We start from the raw sequence: 16,632 nt of genomic DNA on the forward strand, positions 1-16,632 counted from the left end.
CGGCGCTGTCGGTCTCCAGTTGTGGCATGAGCCAATTTATTCGTCGACTTCCGCGGGCTACGCGTGAAACTTGCCCGCACGCGTTCAACCGTTTCTTCGCTCACTGCAGGCCGACCCGTTGATTTCCCCTTACAGAGGCATCCAGAAGCTTTAAACTGCGCATACCATCGCCGAATGGAGTTAGCAGTTGGTGGATCTTTGCTGAACTTTGTCCTGAAGTGTCGTTGCACTGTTATGACTGACTGATGTGAGTGCATTTCAAGCACGACATACGCTTTCTCGATTCCTGTCGCCATTTTGTCTCACTGTGCTCTCGAGCGCTCTGGCGGCAGAAATCTGAAGTGCGGCATCAGCAGAACAAAACTTTATGAGTTTTTTACGTATCTGTAGTGTGTCGTGACCATATGTCAATGAATGGAGCTACAGTGAATTTATGAAATCGCTTCAATCATTTGTAATAGCCCTGTATATACAGGGTGTTTCAAAAATGACCGCTATATTTGAAACGGCAATAAAAACTAAACGAGCAGCGATAGAAATACACCGTTTGTTGCAATATGCTTGGGACAACAGTACATTTTCAGGCAGACAAACTTTCGAAATTACAGTAGTTACAATTTTCAACAACAGATGGCGCTGCGGTCTGGGATACTCTATAGTACGATATTTTCCACATATCCACCATGCGTAGCAATAATATGGTGTAGTCTCTGAATGAAATTACCCGAAACCTTTGACAACGTGTCTGGCGGAATGGCTTCACATGCAGATGAGATGTACTGCTTCAGCTGTTCAATTGTTTCTGGATTCTGGCGCTACACCTGGTCTTTCAAGTGTCCCCACAGAAAGAAGTCACAGGGGTTCATGTCTGGCGAATAGGGAGGCCAATCCACGCCGCCTCCTGTATGTTTCAGATAGCCCAAAGCAATCACACGATCATCGAAATATTCATTCAGGAAATTAAAGACGTCGGCCGTGCGATGTGGCCGGGCACCATCTTGCATAAACCACGAGGTGTTCGCAGTGTCGTCTAAGGCAGTTTGTACCGCCACAAATTCACGAAGAATGTCCAGATAGCGTAATGCAGTAATCGTTTCGGATCTGAAAAATGGGCCAATGATTCCTTTGGAAGAAATGGCGGCCCAGACCAGTACTTTTTGAGGATGCAGGGACGATGGGACTGCAACATGGGGCTTTTCGGTTCCCCATATGCGCCAGTTCTGTTTATTGACGAAGCCGTCCAGGTAAAAATAAGCTTCGTCAGTAAACCAAATGCTGCCCACATGCATATCGCCATCATCAATCCTGTGCACTATATCGTTAGCGAATGTCTCTCATGCAGCAATGGTAGCGGCGCTGAGGGGTTGCCGCGTTTGAATTTTGTATGGATAGAGGTGTAAACTCTGGCACATGAGACTATACGTGGACGTTGGCGTCATTTGGACCGCAGCTGCAACACGGCGAACGGAAACCCGAGGACGCTGTTGGATCACCTGCTGCACTAGCTGCGCGTTGCCCTCTGTGGTTGCCGTACGCGGTCGCCCTACCTTTCCAGCACGTTCATCCGTCACGTTCCCAGTCCGTTGAAATTTTTCAAACAGATCCTTTATTGTATCGCTTTTCGGTCCTTTGGTTACATTAAACCTCCGTTGAAAACTTCGTCTTGTTGCAACAACACTGTGTTCTAGGCGGTGGAATTCCAACACCAGAAAAATCCTCTGTTCTAAGGAATAAACCATGTTGTCTACAGCACACTTGCACGTTGTGAACAGCAGACGCTTACAGCAGAAAGACAACGTACAGAAGGGCGCACCCACATACTGCGTTGTCTTCTATATCGTTCACATCACTTGTAGCGCCATCTGTTGTTGAAAATTGTAACTACTGTAATTTCGAAAGTTTGTCCGCCTGAAAATGTACTGTTGTCCCAAGCATATTGCAACAAACGGTGTATTTCTATCGCTGCTCGTTTAGTTTTTATTGCCGTTTCAAATATACCGGTTATTTTTGAAACACCCTGTATGTACTGTTAGCAACTCCCACTTGCGAGCGTACAAGCTGTGGCGGGCGTTTACAGCGGCAGTTTCCTGCCGCAGAGCACGTGGTTGGCGGTTGCTGCCGCACCGTGGCGAGCGGCTAGCGTTACGCGGCCTTGGAAAAACCCGATCGGACGCCAGGCAGGTGCGCATATCGCCGTGTTTGCGAGCTTGGAGAAATTTTTATGCCAGAGGTAAATTGATATAAAAAGCTAAGAGTGACTTGGGATGTAAGTTGGCACTGATGGACAGAAAAATGTGTAAAGCTAAATTATCTAGACGCGCCACAAAGCATATAATAGCATAAAAGTTATTGTTGTCATAAAAATTGTAAACTTATGAAAGTTCAAAAGCTAATATCTCGGCAATGATTTGGACGATTAATATGTACAAAGTGTTTACGGATGCGCCTAGTAGAGATGCCTCGTGCAGTCATAGCCGGTTTAGCATGGTGTGTACCATTTTTGAACGAAGAGTCGGAATAAGGGATTTGACTGAGAGAAACGGTGGTTTTGCTAATAATTAAATTTAAAGAGACGAAACTAGTGGCAGCATTCTTAAGTTTAAAGAGGTAAGCGAATAATAAAGTATGTAGTTTTATTTGTTTATTTATGTTTAATATCAAAAATCTTAAAAAAGCAATATCATGCCATAAGAACAGTATTAGTGAAAAAATGATGTCAGATACAAAAAAATGGACCCTACATTGTTATTGCCAAGAAATTTTCCATATTTTTCAATGTATCATATGTGTCTTTGTATTTAGTTTTAGAATATTCGTAATTCTTTCTGTCAAACATTGTTTTGAGTTAGACAATCATTTCGAGGCTGCAAAGTGCGGCCATCTTTGATGACAGGGGAGTGGGTTCTGAGCGACGGTAAGAGCCGGACGTGCCGCGCATTTGGGGGTAGTAGTGGGTTGGCAGCCACGTTCAGGGGCAAGCATGTACGTAGCGACGTTCGAAAGCGATCAAGTGAAGTGCAGTATAGTGGTTTAGGACAGCAGACAAGAGTGTATTTTGTGAACTGTGAACAGACTGTTGACTGCCGTGATCGCGACCAATGAATGTTGTAGTGAAGTGTTGTATCATCCGTTATTAACGTCTGCCATTACGTAAGAGCCCCTCAGACAGCACTTTAAGTGTTAATTGAATATACTGATGAAAAATAAACTACTTGTTCAAAATATAAATGAATGTGAGTGACTCAATAATTTAAATTTCACCGCAATATCTGCCTGCATTGTTTTGTAATATTTTATTTCAACTTAAGAATTGAGTTTACGACAGGTGTGAGCTGACACCGTATGACGAAAAATGGAGCCAAACATTCAGACTAGCCCCATCTCCGGGCCACTCAATTAAGCTGAGTGTAACAAATGTATATATATTCGTGCCATAGCACGTGGGGGCTCGATCCAAACTATTCAAAATTTAATGTGTAGTGTCCAGTACAGTCGTAATATGAGGTTTCTCGTCCGAGATCGTCTTAACTGAAGAGGCTCGGTAGGCAGTGCAGAACTGCGTTTGAAAATGAAGAAGATTGGGAGAAACGCATTGCCGATCGCCGAGCAATACGCTGGGTCCGACGTCGATCACCAAAGCGGAAGCTGAAGCGCCGCTGGCCGCCAAACATCGACGCTCCGACTTCGCCGCTGTGCTACGGAGCAGGGGCCAATTCTGCAGCCAACCTGCAAGCCGTTCCACGCCACACCGCACCACAGCCGGCCGCAGTGGCCGTGCAGTTCTACGCGCTTCAGTCCGGAACCGAGCGACTGCTACGGTCTCAGGTTAGAATCCTGCCTCGGGCATGCATGTGTGTGGTGTCCTTAGGTTAGTTAGGTTTAAGTAGTTCTAAATTCTAGGGGACTGATGACCTCAGCTGTTAAGTCCCATAGTGCTCAGAGCCATTTGAACACCGCACCACATCGCACCTCACCGCAAGGCAGCCGACAGTATCAGGCAGCACGAGGTAGCAGTCTGAACAAAGCTATGTGTTGGCATCAGGGGCATTAATGTCTCAGTTCTTTATCTCACAGCCAGTTTAGCTATGGAGTTCGAATTTAGAGAGATGGTGATGAAGAAGTCAGCTAGTGATGTTGATTCTACAGGGAGTAGGAGTGAGCCTCAGAGCCCACACAGACCGGGAGAAGAAGCAGAAGCTAAAGTAGTTGCTATGCTTGGATCATTAACGAGCCAAATGCGGGAATTCAGAACTGAATTAAAAACTGATATGGGGGATATGGAAAGTTTTTGGGGGGCAAACATCAGAGAACTAAATGATTAATTGTTGGATTTATCAGAAAAGATTGAGGAGGTAGAGGGAAATTTGAATGCTAAGATTGATGCAGTTGCTATTGAATTAAGGGGTAGAACTGATTCAGGCAGGCAGTTGTGTGACACAAGGAATGGTGAGACAAGGTAAGGTCTGATTGATGTGGATCGGAAGATTGTGCCTAGTTGTGATAAAACCAGAACTTTATTATTAGGTCAACTGGCAGAAACAGCTAGCGACCTAGGAAAGGAAACTTAAAATGTGGTTGCTGTTACTGTAAAGAGTAATGTAGAAACTGACAAAGTTAACAGTAGATTAAGTAATGTTGAATTATGTTGGGCTAATGGAAGTATGGGATGGCCTATGGTACAAGTACCCAGTGGTAAGACTTTTTCAGGGGAAAGCAAGTACCATGCTGTAGATTTTCTGGCAGCGTGCAAGGATTGTTTTATTGGTGGTATAAGAGACAACAACAAAATTAAAATGATAAAAAGATTATTGGAGGGTTCTGCTCAGACATGGGCAAATAAATGTAGTGAACAAATTAAATCATACAGTATATTTGATGTTTCTAAACAGGTATTGGAGCCAAGCAAAACAATGCCGATTACAGAACGATTTTTTGAATGGGTCAGTTTACAAAGAAGGTAGGCAAACTATGAGAGAATTTTGTCAGGAGGAATTAAGAAAGTTGGTACCTTTGGATAGGTCTTTGGGAATTTTGACTGAGATTTCGAGTCTACTGATAAGGTTACACGAAAATGTATAGTGGGAACTGATACATTGCCCAACAGATTCTATAAAAATTTCTTGGATTTTATTGAGAGGATGGACCAGGCAATGTGCTAAAAGCCAAACTCAGGGGGTAATAATTCAGCGAATTATCAGAGGAATAATGGAGGGTTCGTTTCATAAAACCAAAACACACAGCGAGCACATTCCTCACCATGAAAGTAGCCATTTTAACTCTGCACTACGCTGGTGCTCCTGATGGCGGAATAGGACTACGTGAATCAAAATTGAGGTTAAATGCTACAAAGTGGCGTTTCTGCCGATTCTGTAAGTGACCTCAATAAATTTCTATATCATTATAAAGTTCAAATGTCCTTTTCGTTTCAGGCTATATGATGATTGTGAAATACAGAACATCTATTTATTTCATACCAACTTCGATAGTTGCTTACTAGATCATCTGTGCGTCCCATAATGAACAGCCTTTGTTACCTTTCGAGCTATATGTCTTCCTGCAAAGAAACAGCACGAGTGGTAACTGTTAAATATATAGCTGTAGCTCTAAAAACTTTAGCCATTGGAGAACTTCACCCAAATTAAGCCGTCACAACAGTGAGAGTAAATCTTTTTAAAAGCAAAAATGTTTATATGCTTGCGTAAATAACTATCAAAATTCAAATTACATAACTGTTTACACTCGATAATGAACCTAAAATAAGGAATACCAAGAACTCTAAACCACCTGGAAATTACGTACGTCATTACAATGACTCATTACCAGTATTTTAGTAAATTATATTTAAGTCATAAATTGCATTTTAAAATACAACTGTATTACTATTTTTATTGAAAACAATCAATTTCAGTCATGTTTGGGTCTCCAGCAGCAAAAGGATAAAACTAGATAACAAGTGTGTACAGCTCTAATTAATAACCATCATATATCTCGTGTATTACTTGTGAATCATAACTAATTATTACGAGAAGGTAGAATACTTACAAAACTAAGTCAGCTATGCATTATCAAAGTTGCAAAGCCAAATGTAGTTTATAAAACGTTCCATTACTCTTATTAACTGTGTATGAATGACAATTGTGTCACGGCAGCATCAGAGATGGTTGTGTCCATCTTGTTCTCAGAGTTAGAACTAAATAGGCCAAAGACCTTACAATAGAAGCAGTAAAAATTAAAGAGGTGTAATCATGATCCATTTAGTCACCCTGCAAACATATCAAAGAAGCCAATAACGCTCCATAACTCGACTAATGACTGCATGCACCATGCTTTACCTTACTACTTTTTCACTAATTACATTATTTATGTTTTAAGGTCGTTGAAAAACATCAGTAAAATCAAGTTGGCACATACATTAGTCAGTTACATTACTATTGATTGATGTATAAGTAATAATGTAAAGCTTGGTGGATGACATCAGTAGTCGACCTATGGAGCATTACTAACATCTTTGATAAGCTGGCAGCCTGTCTACGTCGATAATCATCATATTTCTGGACGGTTTAGGACTTCCACGGTAAAGTCTTTAGCCTATTCAGTACAAAATGTGAGAACAGCACGGACATAGCCATCTCTGATGTTATCAGAATATAACTATTCATCATACACAGTCAATAATAGTAATGGAACATTCTATAAGCTATATTTGGCAATACAAGTGTGACAATGCTTAGCTGAGTTGCTTTTTGTAAGTACCTTCTTGCAATAATGAGTGATGTTCTACGTATAATGTATACACATAAGATGCTCATGTGCCACAATGGTATACATTTGTTGTCTAAATATCTTCTTTCGATGCAGGGACCCAGAGGTGGAGCGAAATCGATTGTCTTCAATAAAAACAGTAGTGTATTTTGCAATGCAATTCTTAACGTTTAAAAAGCTGTTCAACACCGCTTGCACAAAAATTTTATTTAACGCATTGGAAGGGTATTCCCACTACAGTCGTGCCATGTAGCAGACGAACAATTAATTGAAGTAGATTAAGTTGATTTAATGTTAGTAAATAAATTAATGTAGTTTTTTGTATGAAAATTTCTAACATGACTGATGGCAAAGAACAGCAACAATTACTTTCTGTGATGTTTATTTGTAACATTGTCAGTTTTGATCAGCAAAGCCCGTCTAAACATGGCATGTATTCTGTGATATACTGTTGAATTTATGAGTTGGAGACAGTCAGTATTGAATATGATTAAACAACAAAATATGTCAGACGATATTCACATATTATAGCGGAAGAGACGCGGTGTACGTTATGAGATCAGTGAGTGTACGAAAATACGGCAGAATGTGTTTGAATGTTTGGGGCATCTTCGAAATTTCGTCAATAGATTAATGGTATCTCCACTCACAATTTACAACACACTCTACATCTACAGTTATTTCTACGCTCTTCAGACCACCTTATGATGTGTAGTGGAGGCTACTCCCTGCACCACTGTCACTCCCTCTCCACCCCCTCCACCCCCTCCCCCTCGCTACCCTTTCCCTGTGTCAGTCGCGAATGGTTCGAGGGAAGGATGACTGTCGTTAGGCCTCCGAGTGATCTCTGATTTCTCTGACGATAATTTCATGGCCTTTTCACGAGATACTTCTAGGAGGAAACAATCTATTGGCTGACTCTTCTAGGAACCACGTTCTCAGAATTTTAATAGTAAATCATTCAGTGATGCACAACGCTTCTCTTGTAGTGTCTGCCTCCAGAGTTGGATTAAAACAAGTATTGCATACAGCAGACGTTGGGCATGTTAGTTACGGTTACTTTGTCTTGTATTTCACGCTTCTCAACTAATTCACGGACCACGCAATTTTTACTCACGTTATTCATGGGGAAAGTATTGTAGGACGTTATTCGTGTCACTAAACATTTCGATTTCTTGAAGCCATTACATTTTTACTCTTTTCTATGAACTGCATGGATTAGCAATTCTGATTCATCTTAGTGCTAGCTGGAGAACAAATGTTGTTCAGTCTTAATGCATCTAGTGGTTCTTTGCACCTTGTTTCAAAATTCCTTCGGACCTGTTCTATACGAAATGAGATCACCAACCAGGAACCAGAGATAACTGCCACAGGACCTTGCGGTCAGCAGTTCAACATGTCACACTTTCTACTGTAAAACAACACGCTTGAGATCTGCACTTTGTTGCCTAGATAATTTATTGATGCCAGTTACTATCAAAACAAAGAAACCGAAATAACCAAAACAATTACAGTTATACTATGTGATCAAAACTATCGGAACAACCCCAAAAATATACGTTTCTCATATTAGGTGCATTGTGCTGCCACCTACTGTCGGGTACTCCATATCAGCGACCTCAGTAGTCATTGGACATCGTGAGAGAGCAGAATGGGGCACTCCATGTAAGTCACGGACTTCGAAAGTGGTCAGGTGATTGGGTGTCATTTGTGACATACGTCTGTACGCGAGATTTCCACACTCCTAAACATCCATAGGTCCACTGTTTCCGATGTGGAAACGTTAAGGGACACTTACAGCACAAAACCGTACAGGCCGACCTCGTCTCTTGACTGACAGAGAGCGCCGAAAGTTGAAGAGGGTCGTAATGTGTAATAGGCAGAAATCTATCCAGACCATCACACAGGAATTCCAAACTGCATCAGGATCCACTGCAAGTACTACGATAATTAGGCGAGAGGGGAGGAAACTTTGGTTTCATGGTCGAGCGGCTGCTCATAAGCCACACATCACGTCGGTAAATGCCTAACGACGTCTCGATTGGTGTAAGGAACGTAAACATTGGGCGATTGAACAGTGAAAAAAAGTTGTGTTGAGTGACAAATCACGATACACAATGTGGCGATCACATGACAGGGTGTGCGTATGACGAATGCCCGGTGAACCTCATCTGCGAGTGTGTGAAGTGCCAACAGTAAAATTCGGAGGCGGTGGTTTTGTGGTGTGGACGTGTTTTTCATAGAGGGAGCTTGCACCCCTTGGTGGTTTGCGTGGCACTATCACAGTAGAGGCCCACATTGACGTTTTAAGCACCTTCTTGCTTCCCACTGTTGAAGAGCAATTCGGGGATGGCGATTGCATCTTTGAGCACGATCGACCACCTGTTCATAATGCACGGCCAGTGGCGTAGTGGTTACACGACAATAACATCCCTGTAATGGACTGGCCTGCAGAGGGACCTGACCTGAATACTATAGAACATCTTTGGGATGTTTTAAAACGTCGACTTCGTGCCAGGCCTCATCCACCAACATCGATACCTCTCCTCAGTGCAGCACTCCATGAAGAATGGGCTGTCATTGACCAAGAAACCTTCCAGCACCTGACTGAGCGTATGCCTGCGAGAGTGGAAGCTGTCATCAAGGCTAAGGGTGGGCCAACACCATGTTAAATTCCAGCATTACCGGTGGAGACCGCCACGATCTTCTAAGTTATTTTCAACATGGTGTCCGGACACTTCTGATCACATAGTGTATCTACAGGGTGTTTCAAAAATGACCGGTATATTTGAAACGGCAATAAAAACTAAACGAGCAGCGATAGAAATACACCGTTTGTTGCAATATGCTTGGGACAACAGTACATTTTCAGGCAGACAAACTTTCGAAATTACAGTAATTACAATTTTCAACAACAGATGGCGCTGCGGTCTGGGATACTCTATAGTACGATATTTTCCACATATCCACCATGCGTAGCAATAATATGGCGTAGTCCCTGAATGAAATTACCCGAAACCTTTGACAACGTGTCTGGCGGAATGGCTTCACATGCAGATGAGATGTACTGCTTCAGCTGTTCAATTGTTTCTGGATTCTAGCGGTACACCTGGTCTTTCAAGTGTCCCCACAGAAAGAAGTCACAGGGGTTCATGTCTGGCGAATAGGGAGGCCAATCCACGCCGCCTCCTGTATGTTTCGGATAGCCCAAAGCAATCACACGATCATCGAAATATTCATTCAGGAAATTAAAGACGTCGGCCGTGCGATGTGGCCAGGCACCATCTTGCATAAACCACGAGGTGTTCGCAGTGTCGTCTAAGGCAGTTTGTACCGCCACAAATTCACGAAGAATGTCCAGATAGCGTGATGCAGTAATCGTTTCGGATCTGAAAAATGGGCCAATGATTTCTCTGGAAGAAATGGCGGCCCAGACCAGTACTTTTTGAGGATGCAGGGACGATGGGACTGCAACATGGGGCTTTTCGGTTCCCCATATGCGCCAGTTCTGTTTATTGACGAAGCCGTCCAGGTAAAAATAAGCTTCGTCAGTAAACCAAATGCTGCCCACATGCATATCGCCGTCATCAATCCTGTGCACTATATCGTTAGCGAATGTCTCTCGTGCAGCAATGGTAGCGGCGCTGAGGGGTTGCCGCGTTTGAATTTTGTATGGATAGAGGTGTAAACTCTGGCGCATGAGACGATACGTGGACGTTGGCGTCATTTGGACTGCAGCTGCAACACGGCGAACGGAAACCCGGGGCCGCTGTTGGATCACCTACTGCACTAGCTGCGCGTTGCCCTCTGTGGTTGCCGTACGCGGTCGCCCTACCTTTCCAGTACGTTCATCCGTCACGTTCCCGGTCCGTTGAAATTTTTCAAACAGCTCCTTTATTGTATCGCTTTTCGGTCCTTTGGTTACATTAAACCTCCGTTGAAAACTTCGTCTTGTTGCAACAACACTGTGTTCTAGGCGGTGGAATTCCAACACCAGAAAAATCCTCTGTTCTAAGGAATAAACCATGTTGTCTACAGCACACTTGCACGTTGTGAACAGCACACGCTTACAGCAGAAAGACAACGTACAGAATGGCGCACCCACAGACTGCATTGTCTTCTATATCTTTCACATCACTTGCAGCGCCATCTGTTGTTGAAAATTGTAACTACTGTAATTTCGAAAGTTTGTCCGCCTGAAAATGTACTGTTGTCCCAAGCATATTGCAACAAACGGTGTATTTCTATCGCTGCTCGTTTAGTTTTTATTTCCGTTTCAAATATACCGGTCACTTTTGAAACACCCTGTATATATATCTATATATATCTTAAACACGCATGATAATGAGACCGAAAAGATTGCAAATACTGATATATTTTGAAATAAGACTACTATTTGGGAGAAGCAGGAATAAATATAACAACAGCTCTTTTGTGTAGCTTGTGCAACAGTAAAGGTGTTAACCTCGTCAAGAAATTTTTGTAAACCTCTGTACATCTCTGTCCAGAAGAGGGTACCTCGTTTTCAGATTCACTAATGCTGAATACTGCTGAACGATATGACAGGTCTATCGCAGATTTTTCTGTCAACAATTCCCATTTCGGGGAAGGAATGTAAGAATGAACGTAAGGAAGATTAAGGGGTGTACAGAGGCATAAAGAAAGTAACTGCACTATCACCCAGTTTACGACTGAAACAGGGAAAGTTTGAAGTGCAACCGGCAATCCCCCTCACAATAACTGACTAAGCGAATCTCGATATATCCCAAAGCCGTCATTCAGGATACGCTGGGCACCATCCAAATATTTCCTCCAGCTACGCAGCGATCTATAAAAATAAATCATTGACTTAAAGCAGAAGAAAGATGCACGTTTACATACACACGCGCTGGCACGCTTACAAACACACAGAATAAAACAAAGTAGTTCCAATGGAAATCATTGATAGTTGCGACGACAAACGAAACGGCGAATCTGAGGTAAAAATGTGACAATGCATTATGTTGTTCGCGAGAAGGTGACTCATAGTATTAACGGTATTGAGGAACTGGCTGGTTGGTTGGTTCCGTTCATACTTGGAGGATTGGTGATCAGTCACAGAGCCGTTGATACGAATTCCAGTTACATTCCGTTTTCCGTGCGACAAACTTCGTCAAAATTGTCTATAGAATCTCTTCAAAATATACACACTAACTGTCGAGAAATCTCTGACTATATTTCAGTACGTCGTAAAAAAAATGTTACCTGAGGATGACTTGGTCGAAAAGGTATAGGACTCCGTAGGTAAAATAGCGCAACCAGAATGTCCTTACAATAGCTCTCGCTAAACTCGGTCTGCTGCCCTTCTCTTTGGCCCGTGTAAGTTCTTCATCCCATGACCTGAAACAAAACTTTCCTAAATAAAGAATTACATACGACCTGCGTGTATGTCTTAGTCCCATATCTGAATGTAAGATGTATTCCTGCTGTATGCTAGCGGACACTTACTTCTGCAGCCTGTCTCCCAGAAGCTCCGTGGCGTCACAGTCGAGACGGACGAACAGGTCGTCTTCTGTGAGGTCCCCCTTCCACACGAGCTCCCGCATCCACCTGAGGCACAAAATCCCCACCTCTCGTTACGATTCATAGCTTGGGAACCTCATACTAGTATAACCGTCGTTGTACTCTGAATTACAATGGTATCTGCCCTCTTCGTTAATGTTTTAACACAACATATATTTACCGCCAAGATAATTCACACTTTTATCGGCGGGCACTATTCCTTTCCACTATCATTTGCTTCATTAGTTATTTAGTTAGCTAGATAATTATATATTCCATAGATAAATAATACGATTTATGTCGGAATGATGTGAGCAAGTCACTTAGCTGCCTATGCATACATGATTCGTTTGTGTTTATGATAAAATAAGTGTAATACTCATTCTCACTAGCAGCAAATGAAACACAAATATGAAATATTCCGTGTGTGCCGATCTTTAATTTAATATTTGCATGTACAACAGAAAATGATGTCGGGAAATAACAATTTTGATGAACTGAGCAGAGATGCAAAGATTTGTAAGGCTTTATACTGAACTCCTGTCTGAGGTACTGATTTCGTTGTATGTAGCGAAGACCATTTATTCTTATAGCATTGTTGACTGTGAACTCTACTATTCTTCTCAATTTGCAATGTTTCATTGTGAGTGTGTGGGTTTTATTCTGTCAAGTTGCGCAATGGATTGATCCAACAAGTACCCTTTGGCTCCTGCAAGAAACAATTTACACCTCACACTACTACAGAAGTCAGACAGACGCTCCTAATGTACCAACAAGAACTGCTTGAAAAACATTCAGCAACAAATATCTTCTGGAGTCGTCTGCTGTAAGGAAAAGACCCAAAAATATTCTATATTCTTACATAACTAGTGAGATACTTGGGTACACGAGTATCGCGAGTTAGTATAAGAAAAACATTAAACGAACAAAAAATATTAATTATTCCAAAAAAAATTCTTAGAAATCAAGTGAAACTTTTTCTTATAAAAAATTAATAAATTTCCGGGTTCTTTTCGGAACAGTAGATTGCCTCTTATGGATAGGAATGCTATTATTTTACAAATTACTGAAAGGTTATTTTCTCCCTCTTCCTTAAGAATGTTATGTACTCGGCAGAATGGCTGAGAGCCGTGCCTACACAACTTGAATAAATTTTTTAAGTATGGTCAAGGCTGTCGCATGAGGAATGTAGTGTAATGTACTGTTAGGGAGGACAGTGGGGCTTGCATACCCTGTAGCACACAACACCATGAGCTGCGACGAATGCTGCCTGCGTTGCTCCCTGCTGACAAATAACACAACTATCTCTTTCTATCTGGATTGATCTTCGCCAATCAAACTCTCCCTACGCCTCGATGAAGTCAAGGGCTCCTATCCGCCCCTAGTCTAACTATTGGTGTGGTAAACCGGTCAGATAACCAGTCCACCGCGAGCCACACAATATTCGCTCGCAGGCGTTTAACTAGTACTCTGTCAGTGTTCACACCGCACAATAAGTGTGGCGGCCAACACAGTGAACAGCACTTACTCGCGAGTGACTTAATATAATGTGTCACTCCGATTTGCTAAGGTGCTCTCTCAGTGAAGTACTGAGGAGAGACTTTGTTCCTGGCTCTTTGGCGTACATGTACGAGCGCATACGCTCTCGTTACGTGTTCCTGCTCCAAGCGCGACAACAGAACGGCCCCTTTTTCCGGAAAAGTTGCAAGGGTATATCATTCGCTGTCTTCCCTCACTCCTCTGGCTGTTTGCGTCAGAAATATTCCTCCAATCAGCGTTGCTCTTTTAAACGGGAGAATGACGTTTCGTTTGAGTCGACCAATGCGGAAATATGTAGCATCTCCATTGGGTGTACGCTGTCCTCCTGTGAGAATTCCGTAACTACGCAGTCGGTCCGTGAAAAAATGTGTCTTCTGGGTGCTCCCACACAATGTGGCGAAATTTGCTTTTAAGTCGAACACAGGGCTCGTTATCCCTTCGCTCTGGCAAAAGCTGTCTTCTCTCTGGGCGGTCGCTTTGGCCGAAGTAGGTATGTTCTTGACCCAGGCCTCTGAAGGGACGGTCTTCCCAGCAGGTTGGTTTCCTCTTTAGAAAGAAAATTCCTGTGGCCGTCATGTCGTGTACGCCAGCCTCGACTTTTACAACCTAGGTGCGCACTTGTGAGTTACTTATCAGATTTGCATATCACTTACATGAATTCATATAAAATTGACTCTACCTTATCGAGTTTGGTTTCGAATGAAGCGTCTTGATGTGCAGAATACGATTGTGAGGACGGAATATGTAAGAAATGAAGGTCAGGAGACCAGGCCACCTTACATCATTTATGGCGAATATCATTAGTGAACATACACTCCTGGAAATGGAAAAAAGAACACATTGACACCGGTGTGTCAGACCCACCATACTTGCTCCGGACACTGCGAGAGGGCTGTACAAGCAATGATCACACGCACGGCACAGCGGACACACCAGGAACCGCAGTGTTGGCCGTCGAATGGCGCTAGCTGCGCAGCATTTGTGCACCGCCGCCGTCAGTATCAGCCAGTTTGCCGTGGCATACGGAGCTCCATCGCAGTCTTTAACACTGGTAGCATGCCGCGACAGCGTGGATGTGAACCGTATGTGCAGTTGACGGACTTGGAGCGAGGGCGTATAGTGGGCATGCGGGAGGCCGGGTGGACATACCGCCGAATTGCTCAACACGTGGGGCGTGAGGTCTCCACAGTACATCGATGTTGTCGCCAGTGGTCGGCGGAAGGTGCACGTGCCCGTCGACCTGGGACCGGACCGCAGCGACGCACGGATGCACGCCAAGACCGTAGGATCCTACGCAGTGCCGTAGGGGACCGCACCGCCACTTCCCAGCAAATTAGGGACACTGTTGCTCCTGGGGTATCGGCGAGGACCATTTGCAACCGTCTCCATGAAGCTGGGCTACGGTCCCGCACACCGTTAGGCCGTCTTCCGCTCACGCCCCAACATCGTGCAGCCCGCCTCCAGTGGGTTCGCGACAGGCGTGAATGGAGGGACGAATGGAGACGTGTCGTCTTCAGCGATGAGAGTCGCTTCTGCCTTGGTGCCAATGATGGTCGTATGCGTGTTTGGCGCCGCGCAGGTGAGCGCCACAATCAGGACTGCATACGACCGAGGCACACAGGGCCAATACCCGGCATCATGGTGTGGGAAGCGATCTCCTACACTGGCCGTACACCACTGGTGATCGTCGAGGGGACACTGAATAGTGCACGGTACATCCAAACCGTCATCGAACCCATCGTTCTACCATTCCTAGACCGGCAAGGGAACTTGCTGTTCCAACAGGACAATGCACGTCCGCATGTATCCCGTGCCACCCAACGTGCTCTAGAAGGTGTAAGTCAACTACCCTGGCCAGCAAGATCTCCGGATCTGTCCCCCATTGAGCATGTTTGGGACTGGATGAAGCGTCGTCTCACGCGGTCTGCACGTCCAGCACGAACGCTGGTCCAACTGAGGCGCCAGGTGGAAATGGCATGGCAAGCCGTTCCACAGGACTACATCCAGCATCTCTACGATCGTCTCCATGGGAGAATAGCAGCCTGCATTGCTGCGAAAGGTGGATGTACACTGTACTAGTGCCGACATTGTGCATGCTCTGTTGCCTGTGTCTATGTGCCTGTGGTTCTGTCAGTGTGATCATGTGATGTATCTGACCCCAGGAATGTGTCAATAAAGTCTCCCCTTCCTGGGACAATGAATTCACGGTGTTCTTATTTCAATTTCCAGGAGTGTATTTTGAACTCGCAGATGTAATGCCTAGCTCCTTGAAGAGGAGTTCGTAAGGTGACTGGCTACATTTTTCTCACCGCACGCTTTTGTACAATCCTTACTTTCTTCCTACGTGATGGGCTATCACAGGTCCATATAATTCAGTCATAAGGCAATAATATCTTAATACGTGTAAAATAAGTTAATTTATTGGTTTGTTAGCAAACTTAACAATCATACCAAGAGCAGCAGATGCTGAAGCTCAATGACATGGTTATAAAAGTTCAGATTTTCATCCATATATACATCCAACAATTTTGAGTGTTGTATCCTGTTCACTTACTCCTGTTCATGTACTACAGTACTTTTCTTGATTCAATAACATTAGTGTACAGGTCTTTCAGAAAATCAATGTCTCGTGAGTATTACAGTAGAGCAACTGTTGAATGTCCAATTTTCAGTTTGGCAAACAAGGCTGCACAGGCAGAGCTATCCACTTCCTCACTCCTCTCAAACTCTCAGATCACTCTCTGTATCACACTTGACCACCTACCCACCCACATACACATGCCACACACA

General features: G+C 43.7%; 1 protein-coding gene across 1 annotated transcript in view; it reads right to left on the reverse strand.

The window, feature by feature from the left end:
- Positions 1–16,632, reverse strand: part of LOC126157769 (ATP-binding cassette sub-family C member 4-like) — a 275,373-nt gene that overhangs the window by 225,081 nt on the left and 33,660 nt on the right. Inside the window, exons 2-3 of the mRNA XM_049916397.1 lie at positions 12,250–12,351; positions 12,007–12,141 (exon numbers count right to left, since the gene is read on the reverse strand). Coding sequence (XP_049772354.1) covers positions 12,007–12,141; positions 12,250–12,351 — 237 coding nt within the window. The remainder of the gene's footprint in view (positions 1–12,006; positions 12,142–12,249; positions 12,352–16,632) is intronic.

Source organism: Schistocerca cancellata, chromosome 2 (assembly GCF_023864275.1).
Source record: "Schistocerca cancellata isolate TAMUIC-IGC-003103 chromosome 2, iqSchCanc2.1, whole genome shotgun sequence".
NCBI classification, from domain to species: Eukaryota; Metazoa; Arthropoda; class Insecta; order Orthoptera; family Acrididae; genus Schistocerca; species Schistocerca cancellata.